A 22,558-nucleotide genomic window follows, 5' to 3' on the forward strand; every position below is an offset into this window, starting at 1 on the left:
ACAAAATAGAAAATAATTGTCTTGAGTATCCCTTGGTGGTGGTCCGAAATGATGCAAACCTCGCTATTGGGCTCAATAAACTTGGTCCTCACTAGGTGCATGAACACCTAGGACGGAGCCGTGCTACTGAGCTTGGCTCCACCTGGGACGGGGCGTGGGGTGTTGCTGGTGGAGGGCACCTCATCACCGAGGTGCCGTAGGCGGCGCCAGGAGTCGAGGTGGGCGCAGCCTGCAGTGGAGGAAAGAAGGCAAGATGGAGCGTCGTGGGGGGTTCACCAGCCACGCAGGCCGATCAAGTTGGAAGCAATGAATTCCATCCAAATAAAATAAGAGGCAAATCTTTATTTTCCAAGGAAAAATGGAGGAATGGCATACCAGGGTGTATGTGATGGGCATTGACAGAATATAAAGACAGCCAAATAAGGATTTTCACCTATCGACAGACACAAATGGTAGAAATCACCATCCTCGCAATTAAATAACAAAGAAAAACAAATCATAAAATACATAGTAATAATGATAATCTAATCCGTCCATATGCACATATGCTGTTCAAACCTATGACCAACTATCCATTACATGCTCTGCCACAACCATTGCAGAGTTTTGGACACCATGTGCAAATCTAGAGACATAAGTTACCTACAATTGTCACCCATCAGTCAGCTACAGGTGTGGAGCTGCCTACAGGTTATGTTTTAGCATACACAAACAAGGATAGGGTTTTAGTCTTTGCCAACAGGGAGTAACCACAACTAATATAGGGCTGCCCAAGTGCCAATCAAGGCAAAAGAGAGGTCCGCATGTAAGTAGTACAAATTAACAGTGGGCACTACTGCTATGGTGTTTCACAATCCTTCAAGCAGTGACCTTCGCTCAACGCCGTGCCTGTTTTGTCTCCACATCTTCCTCTTCATCTTCATCATTACTCCTCCGGTCGTTATTAATCGACGCGGTAGTACAACTAAACCAGTGTATTTTTATGTACATTTGGCGTCACGAACCCCCACGGCCAGCGGGAGTACTTGGTTACCTCTTGTTGAATCATAATTTTGATAGCTCCTTTTCTTGGCTCCAGATCAATCTTGTAATGGTCATCTATATGATACAAGTTTGTCAGAATGTCTGATCAACAACTGCAATTACAACAAAACATGTCTGAAAGGCTTCTTACCAAGCTTCCTCAAAATGTCGCTGAAAGTAGACTGCAAAATCAAAATTCCAATATGTCAGATCCGTCAGAGAAACTTTCAGTAAAACAAGGGGCTAACTAGGCCCTAGAGCAGCCAGAACAAAAGGGGGAGTAATCTTCTAGCAATACAACTGTAAAGGTTATTACTTATGATAAAATGGTGAGACCAAAATTAACAAGGTGTAACCAACCGTTTCGAAGTCAACTTTTCTAAGGATTCCAATAATGGTCTTTTTCAGCTCAGCCTCACTGGGCAGACCTCCTTCAGCTGCTTCGCCTTTGCCCTTCGTCGCCTCTTTACCTACATAAAAATACAAATCATCAGGTTTCCCAGTCATCTGAGAATGCAATTATGCCATAAGCAATAATCGTATCGAGTAATGGAATGAGGTTTAAAACCAAAAATAATGGAGTATACTAGTATTGCCATGAAACAACCAGCAAATCTATACTCCAGACAGATAACAAGAAGTAGACTGACAATTACGAAACATAGGAAAAAGCAAGCTCAATATTTGAATATGATACAAAAAGTACTATAAAGTCGAATCTGGTACCTGATAACTTCTTTTCTTCTATCTCCTTTTCTGAGCTTGGAGTACAATTTGATATGGTGGGTTTCTTCTTCCTAGAGAAGACCTTTGCACTCCCATATGGGCTCTCCTTTTCCTTGGAAACTTTTGATGGTGATGTTTTGCATGCACTCTTGCTTGTTGTCCTTGGAGGACCTGACGTATGGATGCTCCCTACAGCAGCCTTCTTTTTACCTGAAGAATCTTTTATATCTGAGGACTTCTTACTGGCCTTCTCTTCCGCAGATTCGTAGCCATCTTCCTGTTCATCAGGAGCTTCATCTGCGTCTTCCTCACTATCAGACTTCATAGGTTGGTCTTCATTCTCCATATCTTCATCACTATCATACTCCAGAGCTTGCTTTCGCCTTTTACTTCGAGATACATCATCACCAAATTTCTGAAGCACAATGAGAACAAGATCTTAATAACAATCAAAGAATGATGATCATGGGTGTGGCAACATTAACAAATCATCACGAGCTAGAGAATTTCACTTGTAGCATGGTACCAACATGATGTCACTAATTCCATTGCAAAAAAAGAGGCACTAATAGATGTGGGTATTAATAAGGCATGTTTGAAAACTGCAACTGCATAAAAATAGTCAACAGGTTGCATCTGATAACTTCATACTGTACCTTCTTAGACCTCTTGGAAGTGGCATCCAGAGTCTTGCTTGAACTATCGCCTCCTCTCTTGCGTTTCCAAGAGTTAGACCCCTGAGAATGGCACACGGAGAACTATATGATAAAATATAATACATTCTAATCTAACCGTAAAAACATCACAACAGTAAGGTACTAAGGTAACATCTGATAACACAATGTGGATGTCTGTTATTCTCACCTGGGATGTGCATTGATGTTTAAGTTTCAAAACTTGTAATCTGCCTACTAGGAGGATGTAAACAAATCTCTATCTTTTCAATGAAATGAAAAGCAAAGGTCATTTGCATTTTCTCGAAAAAAAAAATATTCTCACCTGGTCGTCATCAGACAAACCAGAATCAGACATAGCATGAGGTTCAGCAATGAAGTCCAACAGCTTTGCCACAATATCTTCCTACAAGAGTTATCTCACGCTAGGTTAGATGCCACATTCATTACGCTATTGCACTGCATCATTGTTAACAATTTTTTTTTCTATAAACAGAACATTAAATCACCTTTCGAATGTCAGTTTTGGGAACCGGAATAGCAAGCACCGAACAGAGTTCCACCAACATGTCTTTCATACACCTGTCAAGCTTCTTCTTTGCCTTGGCTCTCTGCTTTTCCTATAGATGAATACACTTTTTAAGGATTAAACCATTTCCATAACCTGAATAAAATTGATAATTAAAATTCTGGAACAACGCAGCTTACATCGCTCTCATGCCACACAAATCCAGAGAATTGAAGTATATGACCTTTAAAATCAACAGTCTGGAACATTGGCAACATAATCTTTGTCAGGATTAGCAAGCTAACAAGAACTCCAGAATTTACATCAGTCAAGTATAACTTCAGAGTTACTGCAAAGGAAATTGAACTGAGAAGCAATACATTCATGTTTTACTTAAACAACCCAAACTAACAACAAGATGCTTTTAAAGTTTTAACGTTTAACCACCTAAAAGTAGTAAAGTGCAGAAATAAGGGACATACATTGTGCAAATGGAAACTGAAACCGAATAGTTCATCTAGCTTCCTGATGCACCATAACTTAGCATTGCTGCTTCTACATGGTGTGAAGCTGTCCTCCCGGAGATTGATTAGCGGACACTAGCCAGAGCTAAGGCGCTGAGGAGCTTACCCTTGCACTGACAGGCCTCCTGACAGTTAGCTTGGACACTCAGCACTAAATTCTTGCTAATTTTGTTTCTTTGCTTTAGTCTTGTCAGCTTTGTAGCTGTTTTGCTTTGCTTTGTCAGCTCTGTAGCTGTTTTGGTTTAGTAAAAGCCTTTGTGCCTCCCCGGCATTCTTCTTTTAATACAAAATGGCGCGTATTTCGTTTTGTGTTCAAGAAAATACGCCATTGTGATAAGTGTGAGAAAATTCACTTGACTAGAGAGCATGCTGATTGCTGAAGGTGTTTTATTAAGTGTATTGAACTGTTGATTTGACAATTTCTGTCTTTATTTCTCTTACTACCTTCTGTCGTGAAACAGCATATACAGCAAAGTCAACAGACTACCTCAAGACACATGATAATATTAGATATATACCATATTTTGGGGAATAGTAGAATATATGCACCTTTTTCAGTCTAAAATCGTACAATGTATTATGAGAAGATATCTAGTGCTACCACCTCTTTGCATGCTACCGTGCTACCGTACAAAAAAACGTATTTTATACGTGTCAAAAAATTATACGAAAAAATGTGAGTACTCATGAAGCATGTCCCTACAACATCCCAAAATTTCATATCCAAAATCGACATGGACACTGAGAAACAAAAAAGAGAAAATCAGCATGAATAGTGCTACCTAGTGTCACAAAAAGACAAATCAGAAAATGACACTATTCATGCTGATTTTCTCTTTTTTATTTCTCAGTGTCCATGTCGTTTTTGGATATGAAATTTTGGGATGTTGTAGGAACATGCTTCATGAGCACTCATAATTTTTTGTATAATTTTTTGACACGTATAAAATATGTTTTTTTGTACGGTAGCACCTAAAGGGGTGGTAGCACTAGATATGTTCTCATTATGTACCCCTAGCTTATTTTGAGAGACTAATGCTTCCTGGGAAGTTTGGTGTGCAAAGACTGTTTGAATAATTTTCATCCAGCTGTACAGGAAGCAACTTGAGTGCAAAGAGCATTAAAAAAATTCTGCAGGACAATAATATTTCAGATGACTACCTTGCCTTTACTCCCAAAAAGAACATTGTGAAGAAATTTAAGATCGGTGGATTTCTTCTTTGATAACCTCTGTGCCACTGTAAATAAGTATCAAAAATCAAATTAGCACTCGAGCAATAGAAGTGCAATAAGAAAGGGAAAAATCATACATTGCGGACTGCAGGTCAATAAGAATAATGTAGCTTATTGTTAGTTAAATATTGATTATACAACAAAACAATGTGGAGAAGAGCAAACAACATTTGCGTGTCAGTTATTGGATATGGTATTTCATCGACTCAAGATCAAGATCTCAGGACACATGATACATGTCACAACTCCCAGTTACAGGTTCTAATAAGTTGATATTGTTGGTCTCGCCCAAATTCTGGGAGAAAATCAGAAATAACAGTGCACATGTATAAAAATCTAGCACTTGACTTAAATCAGTAACAAAACAATAATCTAATTTGCTAGGATCACAACAGCCTTTTAGCATTCTCTTAACACTGGTGGACACTCAATCGGACCAGACTACACAAGAAAGTTTGCAATTATACAGTTCACTTATAACTGAGCTTCAATTATGCCCATGAATATTATATTTTGCAGGTCTATTTTTCTTGTAAGCTAATCATATTTTTTGCAATAGATTGTCATTCATTGGAGCTAAATTATGCTATATTTGCCAGTCAACTCTAGGTAACAAATATATGCAATCACCTAATTTCACACAGATTCTCACTTCTTAGAGGAATGAAGGATTCATCCAGTAAGCTCCTCAAAATAGGGATCACACAAGCAGAGATTCTAGTGACAGAAAACTAGTTACCATACTAAGATGGGTATTATTACACAAATCGAAGACATATGCATCATAAACAGAACAAAATGAACACATGTTGATTCAACTGATCGATCAGGAACAAACTGATCATGATTCATACCACGTGGCCAATATAGAAGTTGGAGAACACTTGGAGAAAAGGAGTCTAACTGGAACCTAACTAACAACTAAATTCCTACTAGGTGTCTATCCAAATTCAGTAATATTTATTATACACTAGGACAAGTTGGGTGAGATTTGAACTTTCAATGCAAAAAAAGATCTTAGCCACAAATTGGGTGAGATATGAACTTTCAATGCAAAAAGAAGAACATCTTAGCCTTAAGCAAGAACCGCAATGAAGACCTCTATTATCCAGGCCCAACAAATAGAAGCAAGTAAACAGTAAGAAGTGTGGCATAGGGCTATACCACTTGGTATATCTTTCAAAGGAGTACCACGACCCTGCAATGTAAAGATTTACCAAAAGTTATAGCATTGCCAGAGAAAATCAGTGATATAAAGGTAACATTACCATAAGAAGATTCGATTCGTCTCCCTACTCTCAGAAATAGAGGAACCATATACTACACACCTACATATTATCAGGTGGTTATAGTGAGAGTGACATAATCTAGTAGGATGCAAGCAATGAACCTTCTCAACAACAAAGTTCCTGTTTGGCTCCTTATCAATCACTTCAACCAACCTCTCCACTATTTTCCTCTCATGGTGAGGACGATCACTATTTTTCTTGTTCTTCAGGAGCTCGGCATGGTCCTGCTGCATTATATCCAACTGGCTACGCAGAGAATCGTTTTCTGAGAGTAATGCAGAAACTTCCTTGTCCTTCTTAGAGCTCAGGGTCTCATAAGCTTGTTTTAGTTTTCTTAGCTCTGCACTCAAATCGCTTGCCGTGTGATCCACGGCGTCCTGATTCAGCTTTGCGCATCTTCCAACTTCCTTCAGTTACATAAAAGAACGGCATATGAAAACCGATGAGAAACACAAACTAGACTGCATGTTTTGAGCTATGCAGATTAGGTTTTGGTAAGTACCTTAGAGTTAGGGGTTTCAGCACAAGTTCTGGAATCCTCCAACTCAGTATCTCTGAGTTCTACATTGATGACAGAAGGCTATTCAGTAGCAAGATAAACTCAAAGCTATTAGTTGGAAAATCCTAAGAATAGACACAGAATTTCCACGACAAGCAGCACAAATCTGAAACGTTATCAATTAGCACCAAGAGATGAGGGCTCGCACCGGCAAGCTTCTGATTAGCACCGAGAAGCAGCTCCACGTATGCAGCCTCCCACCTCATCCTCCTGGTCGCATTCGCCTTCCTTCCGCACAAACACCAGCTAGCATCAGGAAGAACCCGAGAGAAGATCGAAACCCAAAGAGGAACAGAGGGGGATGCAGCTAGAGCTAGGGCGTGAAGGAGTCACCTGCAGCTTCTTACTGGCGTCGGCTGCTTCCGCACGCAGCCTGTCCATCTCCGCGTCCTTCTCCCGCGCCGCCGCGTGAAGCTCATCCACGCTCCGCTGAAGCCTCCGCACCAACTCCCAGGACTCGCGCTGCACCCTGTCAGCCGCCTCCAGGCGCGCGCAGTCGGCTGCGAGGACCTCCGTCTGCGCTTGGGTCTTGCTCACCGTCGCCTCCACCCGGTGGAAGATGGGCAGCCACTCGGCGCTCCCGTCGCCGTCACCACCGCCTTCGCCGCCGCAGCCGTCGGCCATGGGTTCTAATCGGAGGTGACTGACGGCCGCAGTACTTTTTTTTTTCTGAGTTTAGACGGCCGCAGTACTGAACAGCACGGGCCTTGGAGGGCTTCAGTAGCTCTTCCTAATTAGGCTTAGGCCTTGCAGCCCATGAAACTTATCTCTAAAGAGTTCGAGGCTCAGTCAGGTCGTTGTCGCTGGTCCTACTTGCAGGCGGGCTGCGTCGCTGATCCAAAGCTTGGAGCAATATACAGTAGATTATAGAGTCGGAAGATTCTCAGATTTAGAAACGCTGAAGTAATGCATTGAAGGGACTAGGACAAAACCCGTGCGTTGCTCCGGCCACATTAAATCAATTTAACCACATTTTAAATGTTTAGTTTAACTCCTTAGATCAATAAAATGGCAGGGAGTTCTTGATTGACCCACCTTTTCTTACCATGCAATAGTAAAGATCACATAATATCGATTCTAGAACTTCCGATAATAAATATCACATGTCGGTTTAATTCCGCAACAAACCTTTTCACGTCAAATCAAATCGAGACATCAACGAAAAGGGGACTATCCAGTGTGTGTGGAAGTGTTGTACATCGTGTCCCTCGCATCACCAAGTATACCCATATTGAGACATAAAATAGTTAGTAACACTAAATAGGTTCTAGTACTTAACAAGTCATCACAGTGTAATTTCTGTGTACAATCAAGACATTCATAGAAAATAAACATATTCATGTGTGAGTATTCTTTGTTGTCATTTTTCTGTATCATCTGTTTCTTTTGTTGAATTCATCTCATCTCTTCCTACGTTCTATTGCACCAGGCGCCATAAAATTTCATTAAAAAAAATTGTTACATTTTTTTTGTTTTATTTTGTATTTTCCGAAAACTCGTAGTAGCAGATGCAGGTGCGGTAATGATTTAGGAAGTTGATACGTGGTAGTTAGCTGAACTATTCTTTTGCTGCAAAATCAGGACAATGTGTTCGCTTGCAAAGATAGTGCTCTCACCTTTTCACAGGAAAACGCTGATGCATCTAATGGTCATACACCGAATGTATAGTTGTTTCAATTATACCGCATTCACTTCCCAACGATAGAAATAACGTTTCGTCCCCTGTCGCTCCCCGCGGGCGACGGGAGGGCGATCCCCAAACCCTAACCCAGCCAACCTCTCCCCGCCCCATCCGCCGCCGCCGCCGGCGTTAGCCACCGGGCAAAGTCCGGGTGGTGCCGGCGGCGGCGGATCTCTCTCGATTCCTCTCGTGGGGTGGCGGCGCGGGGCCTTCCCATCCCGGCGGCGGGGATCGACAGCGACGAGCCGGCGGCTCCTCGCGCGGCGGGCCGGCGCGCCGCGGCGGGACGGCTCCTCGTGGTGGAGGCGGCGGAGCTCGACGGCGATGGCTTCCCCCCTGTGGGCGTGGACAGCGGCGGCGTTGCTTCTTCTTGCAGGGTTCCTTGGGCGCCGGGGCGGCGGCCTCGGGTGGAGAGGCGGCGTCGGCTATGACGGCTAGCGGCGTCCGCGGTGCGCGCCGTCGTCCTTGGCCGCGCGGGTGGCAAGGCGGCGGTGGGTGGTGGTCGTGGGCTGGGGGCTGCTCCGGTGCCCTTGGCCGGATCTCGAAGGTCAGCTTTCCTCCCCTCAAGTTGGCTCTTTTCCCCTCTCGTTCCGGGCCGCCCGTTACTGCGCGTGGGGCTCGTTCGGAGGTGGTGGTGCATGCGAGACCGGGACCGGGGGAATCCCTTGGTCGGCCTGGACTACCACGGCAGGTGGCGACGCCCCGGGCGCCGTGATTCCTCTCGAGGCGCCGTTGAGGTCCCGGTTCTCCACACCCCGGCCATGTTCCCGTGTGAAAACCCACAATCCACTCGGATTGGGCGTCGTCGGCGCCATGAGCGTCGTTTCCTCCTTGGAGGCGTCGTTTGGGGATCGGTTGCCGGTTGAGGGCTGTCGAGGTGCGAGGTGGCTGGTAGTGGTGTCTCCGAAGCGTGCTCGGTGACCTTCTCCTTCATCATCAGCGATCCGTGCCCCTGTTTGCGTTCTTCGCTGTGGCTACCTTGGTCGGTGGCGGCTTCAGTCTCGGTGGTCTCGTCGGCGTCAGCGAGGCGTTTCTGGTTTCTGCCTAGGTTGGGATGGTGGTCTGCTTCCTCCATTGCTCAGGGGAGCGCATCCGATGTCCGACGGTACGGCGTCCTCCGAGCCAGGACGAGAGGGAAGGGATCCCTCTTCGGCATTGGAAATGGCGGCTGATGCTGCCTTCTCAACCGGTGTTGCAGACGATGATTTTCCTCAAGGCTGCAGGTGGCTCCCTCGGACTTGGGCTGCGTCTTCCCTGGTGTCTTCGCGACGAGGCTTCGACACGGACTAGTTGTTTTCTTGTTCATCTTGTGTAGTTGGTGTTCGTTGTGTTGTAAGCGGGCTGCACCTTGTAACAATCTTGGCCGTTAGGGGCTTTATTAATTTAAAGCTGGGCACTTGTGCCTTCTCTTTAAAAAAAACTTCCCAACGATAAAGAACTATAATGCGAAAACAATTACCACACTTTTGTTATATTAAACTATTATGTGTGTGAATCTACTAGTAAAAAGGTACAAAATCAATCCTTTTTGCTATTTGCTATAAGATAGTAACTCTAAACTCTTTAGACCAAGAAGAGCTTCTGAATTTGTGCACGCATAAACTGAAGATTGCCTGGCTGGAGTTTGTGCCGTTTTGAAAGACGACTAGCAGGGAATGGCGCGGCGGCACGCCGCGCACTCAAGTCAAAGAATGAAGGACATTGCGTGTTATCATGTACCAATGAGGGGAGTCCACAGTCGGATCAGGAAGTGTGCTCAGACATAAAAACATCATGATACTGAGACTGTTAAAAGATCTTATTACAGAAACAGAACACAGGGAACCGTCGACTGTTAAACAAGAGCATGACACATACGGGAATTATGACACAAAACACATAGTAGACTACTACGCCAGGGGGAGTGCAGTTATTTTTCCCTCGCTATCTCCGGAAGTAAGGATGATGTTGTCCATGGAAATGATGGATTGAATGTCTGCTTCTTTACGTGTCGATGGCTTGCCTTGTTCGTCACTCCATCTAACATCAGATCAGTCATGGTCTTCTTTGCGGATCTTTCTTTGCTGACAAAAAAAAATAAGATAAAACAGTACGGTTTCAAAAGAACAGATGCAAGCGTTATGTACAAAGACCTCGGTAGACAAAAGCTGATATACATTGACCTAATCATTGTTTTCATCCAACTAATATATTAACAAACACCCAAGAAGGCCACACATACGACTTCAACATAGCTTCCTGGAAACAAACCATTGTTTTTTTTCTTCAGAATGGATGATATCTGAAAGGCAAAACCATAAGAGGTCTGGGAATTTCCAAGGCACCAGGGTTTATAAACTTCTTAAGAATCATTTTTCGGTGCCCCTTCCAGTTTGCATGCCCCAAACATTGAGTGCTTAATTGGTAGCTCGCATTCATGCATAAGCTTTGTGAACATATGAAAAATAGAGAATTTTATGTGCGACTTAGCCAATGCTGCACAACCAGGGGAGTTGGTGGTCCGAGGAAGCTAAACACTTCACAAGTTGGCATATGATGTTAAGTTTTACGCGATATAACAACAGTGAAAAGATATGCCTGATTAATATTTGTGCTCCCTAAAGATCGTTTCTTGCGAAGCCAGTAATCCCAACGTTGTTAGCATTTAGTACTTCAAGCCAGGGAAATAAGCGATGCTAAATTTATAAACCTTCCTAAGATTCGAATGTAAATATTACTACCATGAGTGAAAAAATTATATAACTATACTAAGCAGAGCTCCTTTGTAAGGCAGAGGAAGACAAAAATATAATCCTAAATAAAATATACAAATACTTTCCCGTGTGTTTTCTTTGCAGCATCAATGACCCATACCTATGTTTATGTAGTCCCAACATGGAAATGACTTCTACCAACTTTCTCTTTTAGCTCCATGTACTGTAGAGAATACATTACAACAATGCAACAATGCTTTAAGCTCTTGGTGCTTCTGATAGGACATTATCTAGTTTATCAACATCATGACTTGGAACTGAAGCAAGAAATTTACTGATTAAACACGATTCAGAGGTACAAACATGTCATACTTCTCAACCCTCCTATGACGTTATTGACAAAAAATGAAACTTTAGGAGCTCGCCTTCCCGAGGCGACCCAACCCGCCACCCCGTGCTTCTTTTGCCGGGTGCTGCGACGGCCTCACCGGGGATTCCTCCAGCTCGGGCCAAAAAAATCTCACAATTTCGAGAGAGACTAACTCGTCTAGACGGGCACACACCCGATTCGCCTCGCCAGGCTGATGGTGGCACGGTCACAGATGATCTCAACCGCCCTGGGAAGGTACATGGCAGTATTGTCCTATATTTTCACAAAATAATACATTGCATCAACTGGGAAATGGAACATGACCCCTCCAAAGAAGATACAAAACATGACATTGCATTTATATTGACCAACACTTAATGGAAATATCAACAATGTTACACCTTCAACAGCAAGTTAAGGTCTTAAGGCCAACTCCTTTGTTTCCACATATGAACAACAGTGCAAAGGCTTATATTAAGTTCAAGACATACATTTTGGGATCCACGATTACTTCATCAAACAATATGAAACGACAACAGAAATAGTACAGGAAAAACCATTGAGCCACTTCGAACATAAACATAAAGATTGATTCGAGGATTGCATTACCAATTATTGAGCTCATGTTTTGCTACTCATATCCATTTAATATCGCCCAAATAGAACTTCCAACCTGCATGAGAATGAGCCAGGAATTCAGTTGTAGGATTTCAAAAAAAAAGGCAGTATGCGCCAAGAATAGTGTAGCACTGCAACATGAGAAAATCAGTGAGAGAACTACCTTTTATTGTTTTCCAGGCTTTGAAGAATGGAGGTTGCATCAAAACAGAGAACAAAAAATCCTTCAGACACAGAACCAAACACAAACTGCAAGTTGGGAAGCACTTCCACTGGAAAGATGCCAGAAAAATATACATAGAGACAAAGAACCAATAATATGCTATCTTCAATTTTACAATAGGTATACTGCAGAATCTCCTCTCGTGATCATGCAATTTCTATCTTCTTCTCATTTTTATTCCCTCTGAAGAACTATGTAAACCTTATAGTGACGATCCTTTGTTTCCAGCTGAGAAAATATTACATCGGATTGCTACCGTAAAAGAGTAAGGTCTAGCAATATGCAAAACATATCTTGTTATGTTCTACAGTAGCTTAACAGACATTGGACTGTCATCTTAGTCCAAAGACTATATATAGAGCCACACAAATTCAGAGAAAAGCAACAATAAACTTATCATAATTCATTTTCGCCCAGTTCATACCACAAACCTCATTTTCATTAGAATATTAGATGAAAATTTGTAGAATGGACCACCTTCTAGAAAATATGTGGTAAGGCATTATTTGCGTCCCTATTTCCTTGTTTTTCCAAAACATACAATTAACAGTAGGTATGGTTGAAAAGTAATAATACAATTGGCTGATATCCGTAACGGCGCAATTTACACAAAAATAACCCTTTTTCTGAAACTATAGCACAACACTCCGGCGAAACTATTTCACCCATCTAACCCTTTTGTGTGGCGCCCCTCACATCGGCGCCACACATGGCAGTGTGGTGCCCGTGCCTGCGGCGCCACTCCCCCAGCCGACGTGGCGCCCTCGTCGCTGAGCTGGTGCGACGATCCGACGTGGCAGGATGTGTGGCGCCGCTTCCATCGGTGGCGCCAGTACCACGGGCGCCACACATCGACGTAAGTGTGGCGCCCGCGCCCGCCCCAGTCCGACCACACCTTCTTCTTTCTTTCTCTCCTCTCTGCTTCTCCTCCAACTGCCGCCACCGGCCGCCTCTTCTCCGCCCCCCACCAAATCCTCCACGGAGAGGAGAACGGATCTTCACCCTTTGAAGATTTAACAAACTACACAAGGACGTCCTACTACAGGATGAGTGGTCGAAAGGTACAGCTCGGACACTCGGAGGCGCCAGTCAGGGTCGGACAACCGGATGTACCCGGCGGACTTCCTCTTGTAATCCTCGACGGGCAGCACCCCCTCGAGGCGGAGCGCATCCTCGTTGTGCAGCAGATTCCTGACCACCTTGGCCTTGTACGTGCACTGCCGCCAGCCTTCGAGGTGCCCGCCGCCCATGCGGCGGCAGTACTCGGCGGCCTGCTCGTACAAGTCCAGCGCGCTCCCCAGGTCCTGCCGGTCCATGTAGAACTCGGCCAGCTCCAGGCAGCTGACGGCGGCTAACTCCAGGTCACCCGCCTTGACGAACAGCGCCGTTGCCTCCTCCAGGGCCCGCTCCACGAAGGCGACATTGTTCTGGCTTATGTGCTCCATCTCCACGTAGCATTTTGCGGAACGGAGCAACGCGGTCGCCGCGCCCGGCCCGTCGCCTAGCTCGAGGCCGTACATGGCCTGCTCCGCGAATGCCAGTCCAGCTTTGCCCCCTGAAATTAACCGTCGTAGTAACTTGGTTAACAAAGCGGCCGGGATGAGAAACTAGATGAGAAATAAAAGGAGCGTTCGTGGTATCGTATACGTACAGTTTAAGGCGACGAGGTAGCAGAGGGCAGACTCCCTCAGGTCCTTCCCGGTGTCGAAGACGGTGCCTTCCCGGCGGCGCGCTCTGTCCCTCAGCATGGCGCCGCGCGCCTCCAGAGCCGCCGGCCCTTGCCTCTCCTCCTCGAAGAATATGAACTCCTCATGTTTCTCCTGCTTCTCCTCCTCGTCGTGGCGATCAGGGAGCGACTTGTAGCCGTGGCGGCGGACGGGGCGCCGGTGCAGCAACGACGAAGCTGACGTGCCCATCACGACGTACGGCGGCGCGGCGGATTGGATTGGTTGGGTTGAGATCGACTTGCGGCCTTGCGGGGCGCTGGGTAGACGATCCTCTTTTTCTTTCCTTGGCTGGGCTGCGTATATGAATGAGTAAAGTCTGTTTTAAACCCTAAGTTTGTAGAGGTGGTGGAAATCAAACCTCAAACTCTTAATCCCTGAAAACAACACCCCAAACTCTCAATCCCGGTTATTACCTGCCCGACGCTCGTTTCCGGCGGGGATTTGCTGATGTGATAGCAGTCAACGCTGGGAACGATTAATAATCTTGACTCGGCAAATGATCCACCTTCTTTCCTGGACCTTTTCACACGGAGTCTCCTTTCTTCTTTCAAAATAAGATGAACAGCGCACATTTGGTTCTGGAGTCCTCGCGCCTGTCATAGTTTAGTGAAGTCACGCAGCAGAGGTTTCTGGTGCCTTACAACTCCTGGGCTCCTGGCCACGAAACATTGGCGCAGAGCGCCGCCGTGCATCCCTGAAGACGGGATCATCGGCGGCTACAGAGAGCTCAAACACCTCTGTAAGGCAGCTCCAATCGATTAAAATTCCAGTCACGGATCTCTCAAATGCATGTGCGCGCCCACTTACGCTACACGTGCTCGCGGGGTCGGAAAACTACGCCACAGTGCGGCTGGTGCGCGCTCGCTGGCGCTTGAACTTGACGCAGTTGTGCTCCTGCTCACCCTTGAGCAGGTCACGCAGTTAGAAGGAGGCACGCTGTGCATGGGGATGGGTTCGACAACGGCGTGGCGAGCTAAGCAAATCGTGCGAAATAAGAGCCGTTCGGAACGGCGAGCTCGCACGCTCAAGACCTCGGGGCGACGTAGACTGGGATGCGGAGGAGCTCGGAGAGGCGCGCCAAACCACCGGGCGCCGGGCGGTGCAGACTGGGACGCGGATGAGCTTGGAGAGGCGTAGCCGACCTCAAGGCGGCGGCCGACATCAGGTTTGCAGGAGCTCATCGATCTGAGGCGGCGTGTAGGCTCAGGTGACCTTCTTGAGCTCCCTACACACAAAGGAGCGGCAATGGTGAGATGGAGGAGGAAGAAGTTCCTCCACTCGAATCAACACGGAGCGTGGGCGGGGACACGGCCAGGTGGATCACCTGCCGTTCGGAGAAGGGGCGTGGCCGCTTCTTCTGCTTGGGATGAGGGCGTGCGCCGCCGCAGATGTGCGGTACGGGGGGCGCTGTGAGAGAAAGGACGGACGAGGCGCACTGAGGAGAGGATGGATGTGGGCATGTGGCGCACTGGTCAGGAAAAAAGAGAATGTGTGGGCTATGGATGTCAGTGTGAGAGAGATGGCAGGGTTAAGGCCAAGTCAGCAATCCCACCGTTTGGGAACCATCTACATACCACTATAGACCGGGAATATAAAGATCAGGGTGCTGATTTCCGGGAATGGTAGTTCAGGGTTTGATCACACCGTCCTCTACAAGTTCAAGGTTTAACTCAGACTTTACTCTATATGAATCATGGGATGGATTTACGTTTGTTAGTGTAGGTGTGTATATATACGCGTACGACGTTCCGAGCTCGAATCCAATTATTCTTCTTTCTTTTGACTGATAGCGTGGTATTGCGGTAAGGCAACCGACCAAGTAGTTTGGTATGTTCTGTTAGACAATTCCAATAGTGTAGCCAGCTGCTAGCTATAAGCCAAATGTCATGTCCTCTATAGCCAATTTAATGTTAACATATACAATAGTAACTTAGTAAGCTGTAAAAATGTAGTACTTTATCAATATATGACCCACCTTTCACTCTCACAAAGTGTCTAGAGCACGTGCTAGAACTGACTCTTGCATAAGAGCCCACTCTCCTTCTCTCTCCTCCTCTCTCTCCTCCAACTAAGCAATAATATACTATTTTAATCTTTGTAGTCAGCTGACTAGGATTTATTGTACTTGCTCTTATGCTACATACAATGGACATGGGGCCCCGACGCGTCGAAGAGGAGGCGGCGTTCCCCGTCATCCTCCCTGTCATCGAGAACGACGACGTGGCACGCGCGGTGTTGCGCGGCCTCCTCGAGCAGCTGCTGCTAGCGCTCCGCCTCCCTCTCCCACTCCCAAAAGAAGGTACAAGAGCCACCTGTAAAAATGTACCATCGAGTATGTCAAGGAATATACACAGTGTCAATTAATTTCACTCCCATCGGGAGCACGCATTCACAAGGAGGAAACATCGCAATTCAAAGAGAAAAACTGGCAACATTGCCAGCTTTGGATTCATTGCAAATAAGGGCCTTAGAAAAGGCATTGTTTTAAGCAAAAAGTAAAATTACAAATCGATAAAAGAAAAGATCAGGGAGCTTGAGTCTGCGTCGATAAACTTGGGGCAGCTCCTCCGACAGCTGGTTTATTAGCCGATACCAATTCAAGAAGCTGCAACGCGCATTTGCGCGCTGATACTTTGAAAAGGCTGAGGTCAATGGCCTGCCCATCTTGATCTTTCGGCAGCTCTTTCGTCATCAGCTCCATCTCAGCTTTGAAGCTGTGCCCCATTAGAAGCTAGAAAGCAAGGAGAGCGCCGTAGGTACGTGAGGTACGTTTGAATACCTCTATGGTGCCTTCGGTGTCGACGAAGAAAGTGTCCGTTGATACGTCCAAAACGTATCTACTTTCCCGAACACTTTTGCTATTGTTTTGCCTCTAATTTGTGTATTTTGGATACAACTAACACGGACTAACGCTGTTTTCAGCAGAATTACCCTGGTGTCTTGTTTTTGTGCAGAAACTCAACTTTCAGGAAAATCCCCGGGATTAATTCCAATGGGCATATTTTCACAGAAGATGGACGGAGCCAGAAGACCAGAAGGAGGGGGGCCACGAGGCACCCACCCCACCAGGCGGCGCGGCAGGCCCCTGGGCCGCGCCGGCCTATGGTGGCGGCGCCTCGGGCAGCCCCAGGTGCCCCCCTTTCGACTACTTAAGGGTTTCGACCTAAAAACGCCAGGGGGTTCGACCATATTTCCAGAAGACGCCCAGAACTCCGCCGCCATCGCGAAACTCCGTCTCGGGACCAGAAACTCCGTTCTGGCACTCCGCCGGGATGGGGAATTGGAGGAGATCATCGCCACCGACACCACCGACGCCTCTCCATCAACCAGCCATGCTTCCCCCATCCATGTGTGAGTAATTCCCCCGCTGTAGGCTGAAGGGGATGGTAGGGATTGGATGAGATTGGTCATGTAATAGTCATAAGATTGTTAGGGCATAGTGCCTAGTATCCGTAGTTGGTACTTTTATGATATTGTTGCAACTTGTTATGCTTAATGCTTGTCACTAGGGCCCGAGTGCCATGATTTCAGATCTGAACATGTTATTGATTCATGTTGATATTCATTGTTTTATGATCTTACCTGCAAGTTGTATACACATATTGCTGTCCGGAACCCGAGGCCCCAAAGTGACAGAAATTGGGACAACCGGAGGGGAAGGCGGTGATGTGAGGATCACATGTGTTCACTGAGTGTTAATGCTTTGCTCCGGTACACTATTAAAAGGAGTACCTTAATTGCCAGTAGTTTCCCTAGAGGCCCGAGCTGCCACCTGCTGGTAGGACAAAAGATGTTGTGCAAGTTTCTCATTGCGAGCACGTACGACTATATACGGAACACATGCCTATGGATTGTTTAGTACTTGGATACCGTTTTATTATTATCTGCAAATGCCCTGCCTTGATTGTTACATGATTTCTCTTATCCATGCAACGCCCGTTCATCCATCCATGTGCCTACAGTATTTTAATCCTGCTGTTTACTAAAATCACTACTGCTGTCTTTGTTACACTGCTGCTGTTATTTCACTACTCCTACTGCTATAAAATTGTTGCTACTGATAAACTCTTGCGAGCAAGTCTGTTTCCAGGTGCAGCTGAATTGACAACTCCGTCGTTAAGGCTTACAAATATTCTTTGGCTCCCCTTGTGTCGAATCAATAAATTGGGTTTTACTTCCCTCGAAGACTATTGCGATCCCCTATACTTGTGGGTCATCAAGACTATTTTCTGGCGCCGTTGCCGGGGAGCATAGCTTTATTTGCAAGTTCACCTGAATTGATATTGTTCGCCGCGAATCCTCCATCATGGGTAAAACTCGCGATGCTAAAGTCGCCATATTACCATCCACTACAAGAAAAGGTACGACTCTGAGTACCTCTGCTGCTCTTGATTCACCATCTGTGATAAGTCAACTTGTTTCACCACCACAAGCTTCACGTGTTGGTACTTCTTCTGAATCTGAAAATTCCTCTGATAATTTTGATGATGCTTCTACTGTGCTTGATGAAAATGGTTCATTAGGTCCTTTTCTAGATGCTACAATTGCTAGGTCTAGACAAATTGAAAATACTGAAACTCCTAATGAAAATACTATTACACCTGTTAATTCACCTGAGTCTGATGACCTTGATAAAGATTATGTGGAACTTGATGATGATTTTATTGATAAATGCAATGCTACTACTAGTACAAGTAATCTTAAAAAGCTTATTGCACAACATGCTGTTAGATATAAACTGTCTCCTGATCCTAAATTTGCCACATCTCCTATAAACATTAAGGATAAAGATTATGATTTTTCTCTTGATTTATCTCATATATCTATTGTTGAGAAAACACCTTTCTGTGGTACTGAAAAAGAAAGTGCTGTAGAGCACATGCATGAGCTTTCTACTTTAAGTAGCTTGTTTTCTGATGATGTTAAGATGCGTACTTATTTTGTTGCTAAAATTTTTCCTTTCTCATTAAAGGATGATCTAAGATTTGGTATAATAATTTGCCTCCTGATTCTATTGATAGTCCAAGTTGTTTGCTTGATGTTTTCTTTCGAAAATATTTTCCTGCTAGTGCTCAACATATTGCTCTGCAGAGAATTTATAGTTTTGATCAAGAAGATGGAGAGAAATTACCTGAAGCTTGGGCAAGGTTTTGCTCTCTTATTAGAGCTCGGCCTGGACATGATTTGGAGAAGCATGATTTACTTGATATATTTTATTGTGGACTAACCATTGAGTCTAGGGCATACCTGGATAGTTGTGCTGATTGTGTTTTCAGGAAAAGAACTCCGGACGAAGCTGAAGAATTATTGGCTAAAATAAGCCAAAATCATGATGATTGGTCTACACCTGAACCAACCCCAACACCAGTATTGAAGAAGAGAGGTATGATTGAATTAAATGATGAAGATATGAGGGAAGCCAAGAAATATCTTATGGAGAAAGGTATTAAATCTGAAGATGTGAAGAATTTACCTCCTATAGAAGATCTATGTAAGATAATTCCCCCTTCATCCACGATTGAGGTACATTCTCTTCAACGTTTTGATAAAGGAGATATTCCTTACTCAAAACCTCCTGGTCAATGTTTAGATGAATTTGATAATTATGCTGTTAAGCAAAATAACTTTAATATGAGAGTAGAGAATCATCTAATGGAAAATTCTCAAGCTATTAGTAAATTGCATGATATTGTGGAGAGAACCTCCAATGATGTTAAGATGCTTGTTAAACATTTTCATATGATTCAAACTCAAATTGATCAACTTACTAAAGTGCAAAGTGACTTGTTAGAAAATACTCATAAAGAAAAACATGCTTATGAAGTAACAACTAGAGGTGGTGTTTCTACCAAGGATCCTCTATATCCTGAAGGGCATCCCAAAAGAGTTGAACAAGATTCTCAACGAACTAAAGAAACTAGTAGTCTTTCTAAGAAAAATAAGAAGAAACATAAAACCGTTGTAGAATCCTCTGAACCTGTTATTGATCCTAATAGTATTTCTATTTCTCATGCTGAAACTGAAAGTGGTAATGAACATGATAAAGATAATGATAAGAATGATGCTTCTGATAAAGAAGAAATTGAAAATGAACCTGAAAAGCATGCTAAAAATAAAAAGTACACTAAAGAAAATTTTATTGCTAAGAAACATGGTAATGAAAGAGAACCTTGGGTTCAAAAGCAAATGCCTTTTCCTGCTAAGAAACTAAAATCAAAGGAAGAAGAACACTATAATAAATTTTGTGATTGGATGAAACCCTTGTTTTTGCAAATCCCCTTGACTGATGCTATTAAATTGCCTCCTTATTCAAAATATATGAAAGATATTGTCTCTAACAAAAGGAAAATTCCTAATGAGGAGATTTCCACTATGCTCGCTAATTACTCTTTCAATGGCAAGGTTCCAAAGAAGCTGGGAGACCCAGGTATACCAACTATCCCTTGTTCTATCAAGAATAATTATGTTAGAACTGCTCTATGTGATTTGGGAGCAGGAGTTAGTGTGATGTCTTTTTCTCTTTACAAGAGACTTGACTTAGATAAGTTGATACCTACTGATATATCTTTGCAAATGGCTGATAAATCTACTGCTGTTCCTGTTGGTATATGTGAAGATGTTCCTGTTCAAGTTACTCAAAATTGCATAATATTAACTGATTTTGTTGTGTTGGAAATGCCTGAAGATGATAATATGTCTATTATTCTTGGAAGACCCTTTCTTAATACTCTGCAGGGCTGTTATTGATTGCAATAAAGGAAAACTCACCTTCAATGTTGATGACAAGGAACATACTGTCTATTTTCCCAAGAGGATTGATAAAGTATATGGAGTTAATACAATTTTTAATTTGAGAACTATCAAGGTGGGAACTATTGATTGCCCAATATATGAGCCTAAAGAAGAATATCGAACTCTTGTGATTGGATCCATATCAATTCAATATAAGGTAACATGATTGATTTGAGGTTTATTTCTTCTTATGTCATGTAAAATTTATTTGGTAGCAAGACTTGATCAACCTTGTTAACAAGTATATTTTAAATGCATAAAAGAGCTAAACAACATTTCTTTCCTTCTCCGCTTGTTTTACTTGCTGTAGTACTATTTGTTTTGCAAGATGCTTTAGTTGTTTAAAATTTTCAAAATCTTTTTCTGCCCTGTAATAATAATTTTAACACCCAGAAATGTGCATTTTTCAAAGTTTTCAAAATTTACAAAAATTATACCGTTGGTCTTATTTTTCGAAGAGTTACCTGGGAGCACCTGGGGCTGACTAGTGGGGCACCCCAGGGCTGCCCCCCATGTGCCGGCGCGGCCAAGGAGGGGGGCGCGCCACCCTGTGGTGTGGGCTCCTCCTTGCCCCACTAACTCATCTCCTCCGCCCATTCTACTTTCTCTCCCGAAAAAACTCGTACCAACTTTCTCTCACTCGCGTTTTTGCTCAAGAGCTCAGGATTTTTTGATCTCCTTGCTCAGCCCAGATTTCTGTCTGAAATTTGGCACATTTGCTCTCCGGTATGTGACTCCTTCGATTATCCAATCATAATTTTGTTTGGTTGAGTATATCTTGAGAAATTTGCTGCTGTAGGTGACATGTTAAGTGAGCTTGCATGCTTGATTCAAGTTGTAGAAATGAGTTTTGATGCATGTTTAGTACTCTAGCAAGTTCCTATAGTAGTTTCCCTCAATTATATGTCTCGAAATCAAATTTTATAATGTTTGTTGAAAAATTTCAGAAAAGGAAAATGGACAACCACACCTTTGGAGAGGTGTTCGAAAGAGAGACGACAAGCACGGGGAGGCCCTCAAGGGCAGCCACTCGAATTAGACGATCCTATAATGAGGATGTCATCGCACCGAGCTTCGAAGTTGAAGAGGGTAATGGAGTTCCTAATGCTTCATCATTTCCATGCTATGACTTTTTGCGTAATGCAGGGTTGCTTGATGATTTCTTATACCTCATCAACAATGTGGGCTTATCTACCTATATGGAAGATGAGAGGAGCCAATACTACATGCTAACTAAAATCTTTGTTGAAAGCTTCAAGTTCAACAACACACACTTCACACCATCCGTTACATTCAGGGTTTATGATAAGCCTATTACTATGAAGTTGAAGGATTTTTGTGTTGCATTGGATATTGCTCCTGTAGGTACAGCGAAGAAGATCGAGAAAAGCCCCAAGGCTTTGACGGAGCTCTATCGAGAAGTCACCAATGATGATAGCCGCACCATTCAGCGCGGCAAGATAAGAAACATTCAACTTCCCGCCATTAGATATTTCGCTTACTATCTTGCTACTAGCATTCTTGGTAGGGAGAACACTAGCAACATTTCTAGTTATCATCTTGCTTTTCTTGTTGCTGCATTGACTGGTAGCACACCTTATCATCTTGGTGCTCTTATTGCTCGTCGCCTACCTACTAGGGGACCTATCTATGGAGGAATTATTGCGTCGCGTATTTTGGCACATCTAGATCTTCCTCTAGATCCTACTGATGAGAAATTAACTCCTATAAGGCTTGATACTGCTGCTATGAAGAGTCACCAATTTATCACAACTGACTCTAGTTTAGAAAATATTGTCTATAAAATGTTGTTTATTGATGGGGATGAGAGGGAAATCCCCTTGCCGCAGGCCGATTTGTTCAGTGTTCACAGGAAACCGTGGTCGCGCTCTAAGGAGGAGGTGGATGAGCAGTTGAG

General features: G+C 44.1%; 1 protein-coding gene across 1 annotated transcript; it reads right to left on the bottom strand.

Moving 5' to 3' along the window:
- Positions 1-590: 590 nt before the first annotated feature.
- Positions 591-7,160, bottom strand: LOC124695585 (DEK domain-containing chromatin-associated protein 2-like). The gene is made up of 14 exons (XM_047228411.1): positions 6,870-7,160; positions 6,685-6,760; positions 6,480-6,538; positions 6,079-6,384; positions 5,853-5,886; positions 4,617-4,693; positions 3,132-3,191; positions 2,933-3,043; positions 2,749-2,829; positions 2,406-2,486; positions 1,750-2,164; positions 1,384-1,493; positions 1,175-1,205; positions 591-1,098 (listed from the first exon to the last, which is right to left on the bottom strand). The coding sequence occupies exons 1-14, from the start codon at positions 7,158-7,160 to the stop codon at positions 965-967; spliced, it is 1,866 nt and encodes a 621-aa protein (XP_047084367.1). The 3' UTR covers positions 591-964.
- Positions 7,161-22,558: the final 15,398 nt, after the last annotated feature.

The sequence above is a fragment of the Lolium rigidum genome, chromosome 3, assembly GCF_022539505.1.
Source record: "Lolium rigidum isolate FL_2022 chromosome 3, APGP_CSIRO_Lrig_0.1, whole genome shotgun sequence".
In the NCBI taxonomy this organism is placed as follows: domain Eukaryota; kingdom Viridiplantae; phylum Streptophyta; class Magnoliopsida; order Poales; family Poaceae; genus Lolium; species Lolium rigidum.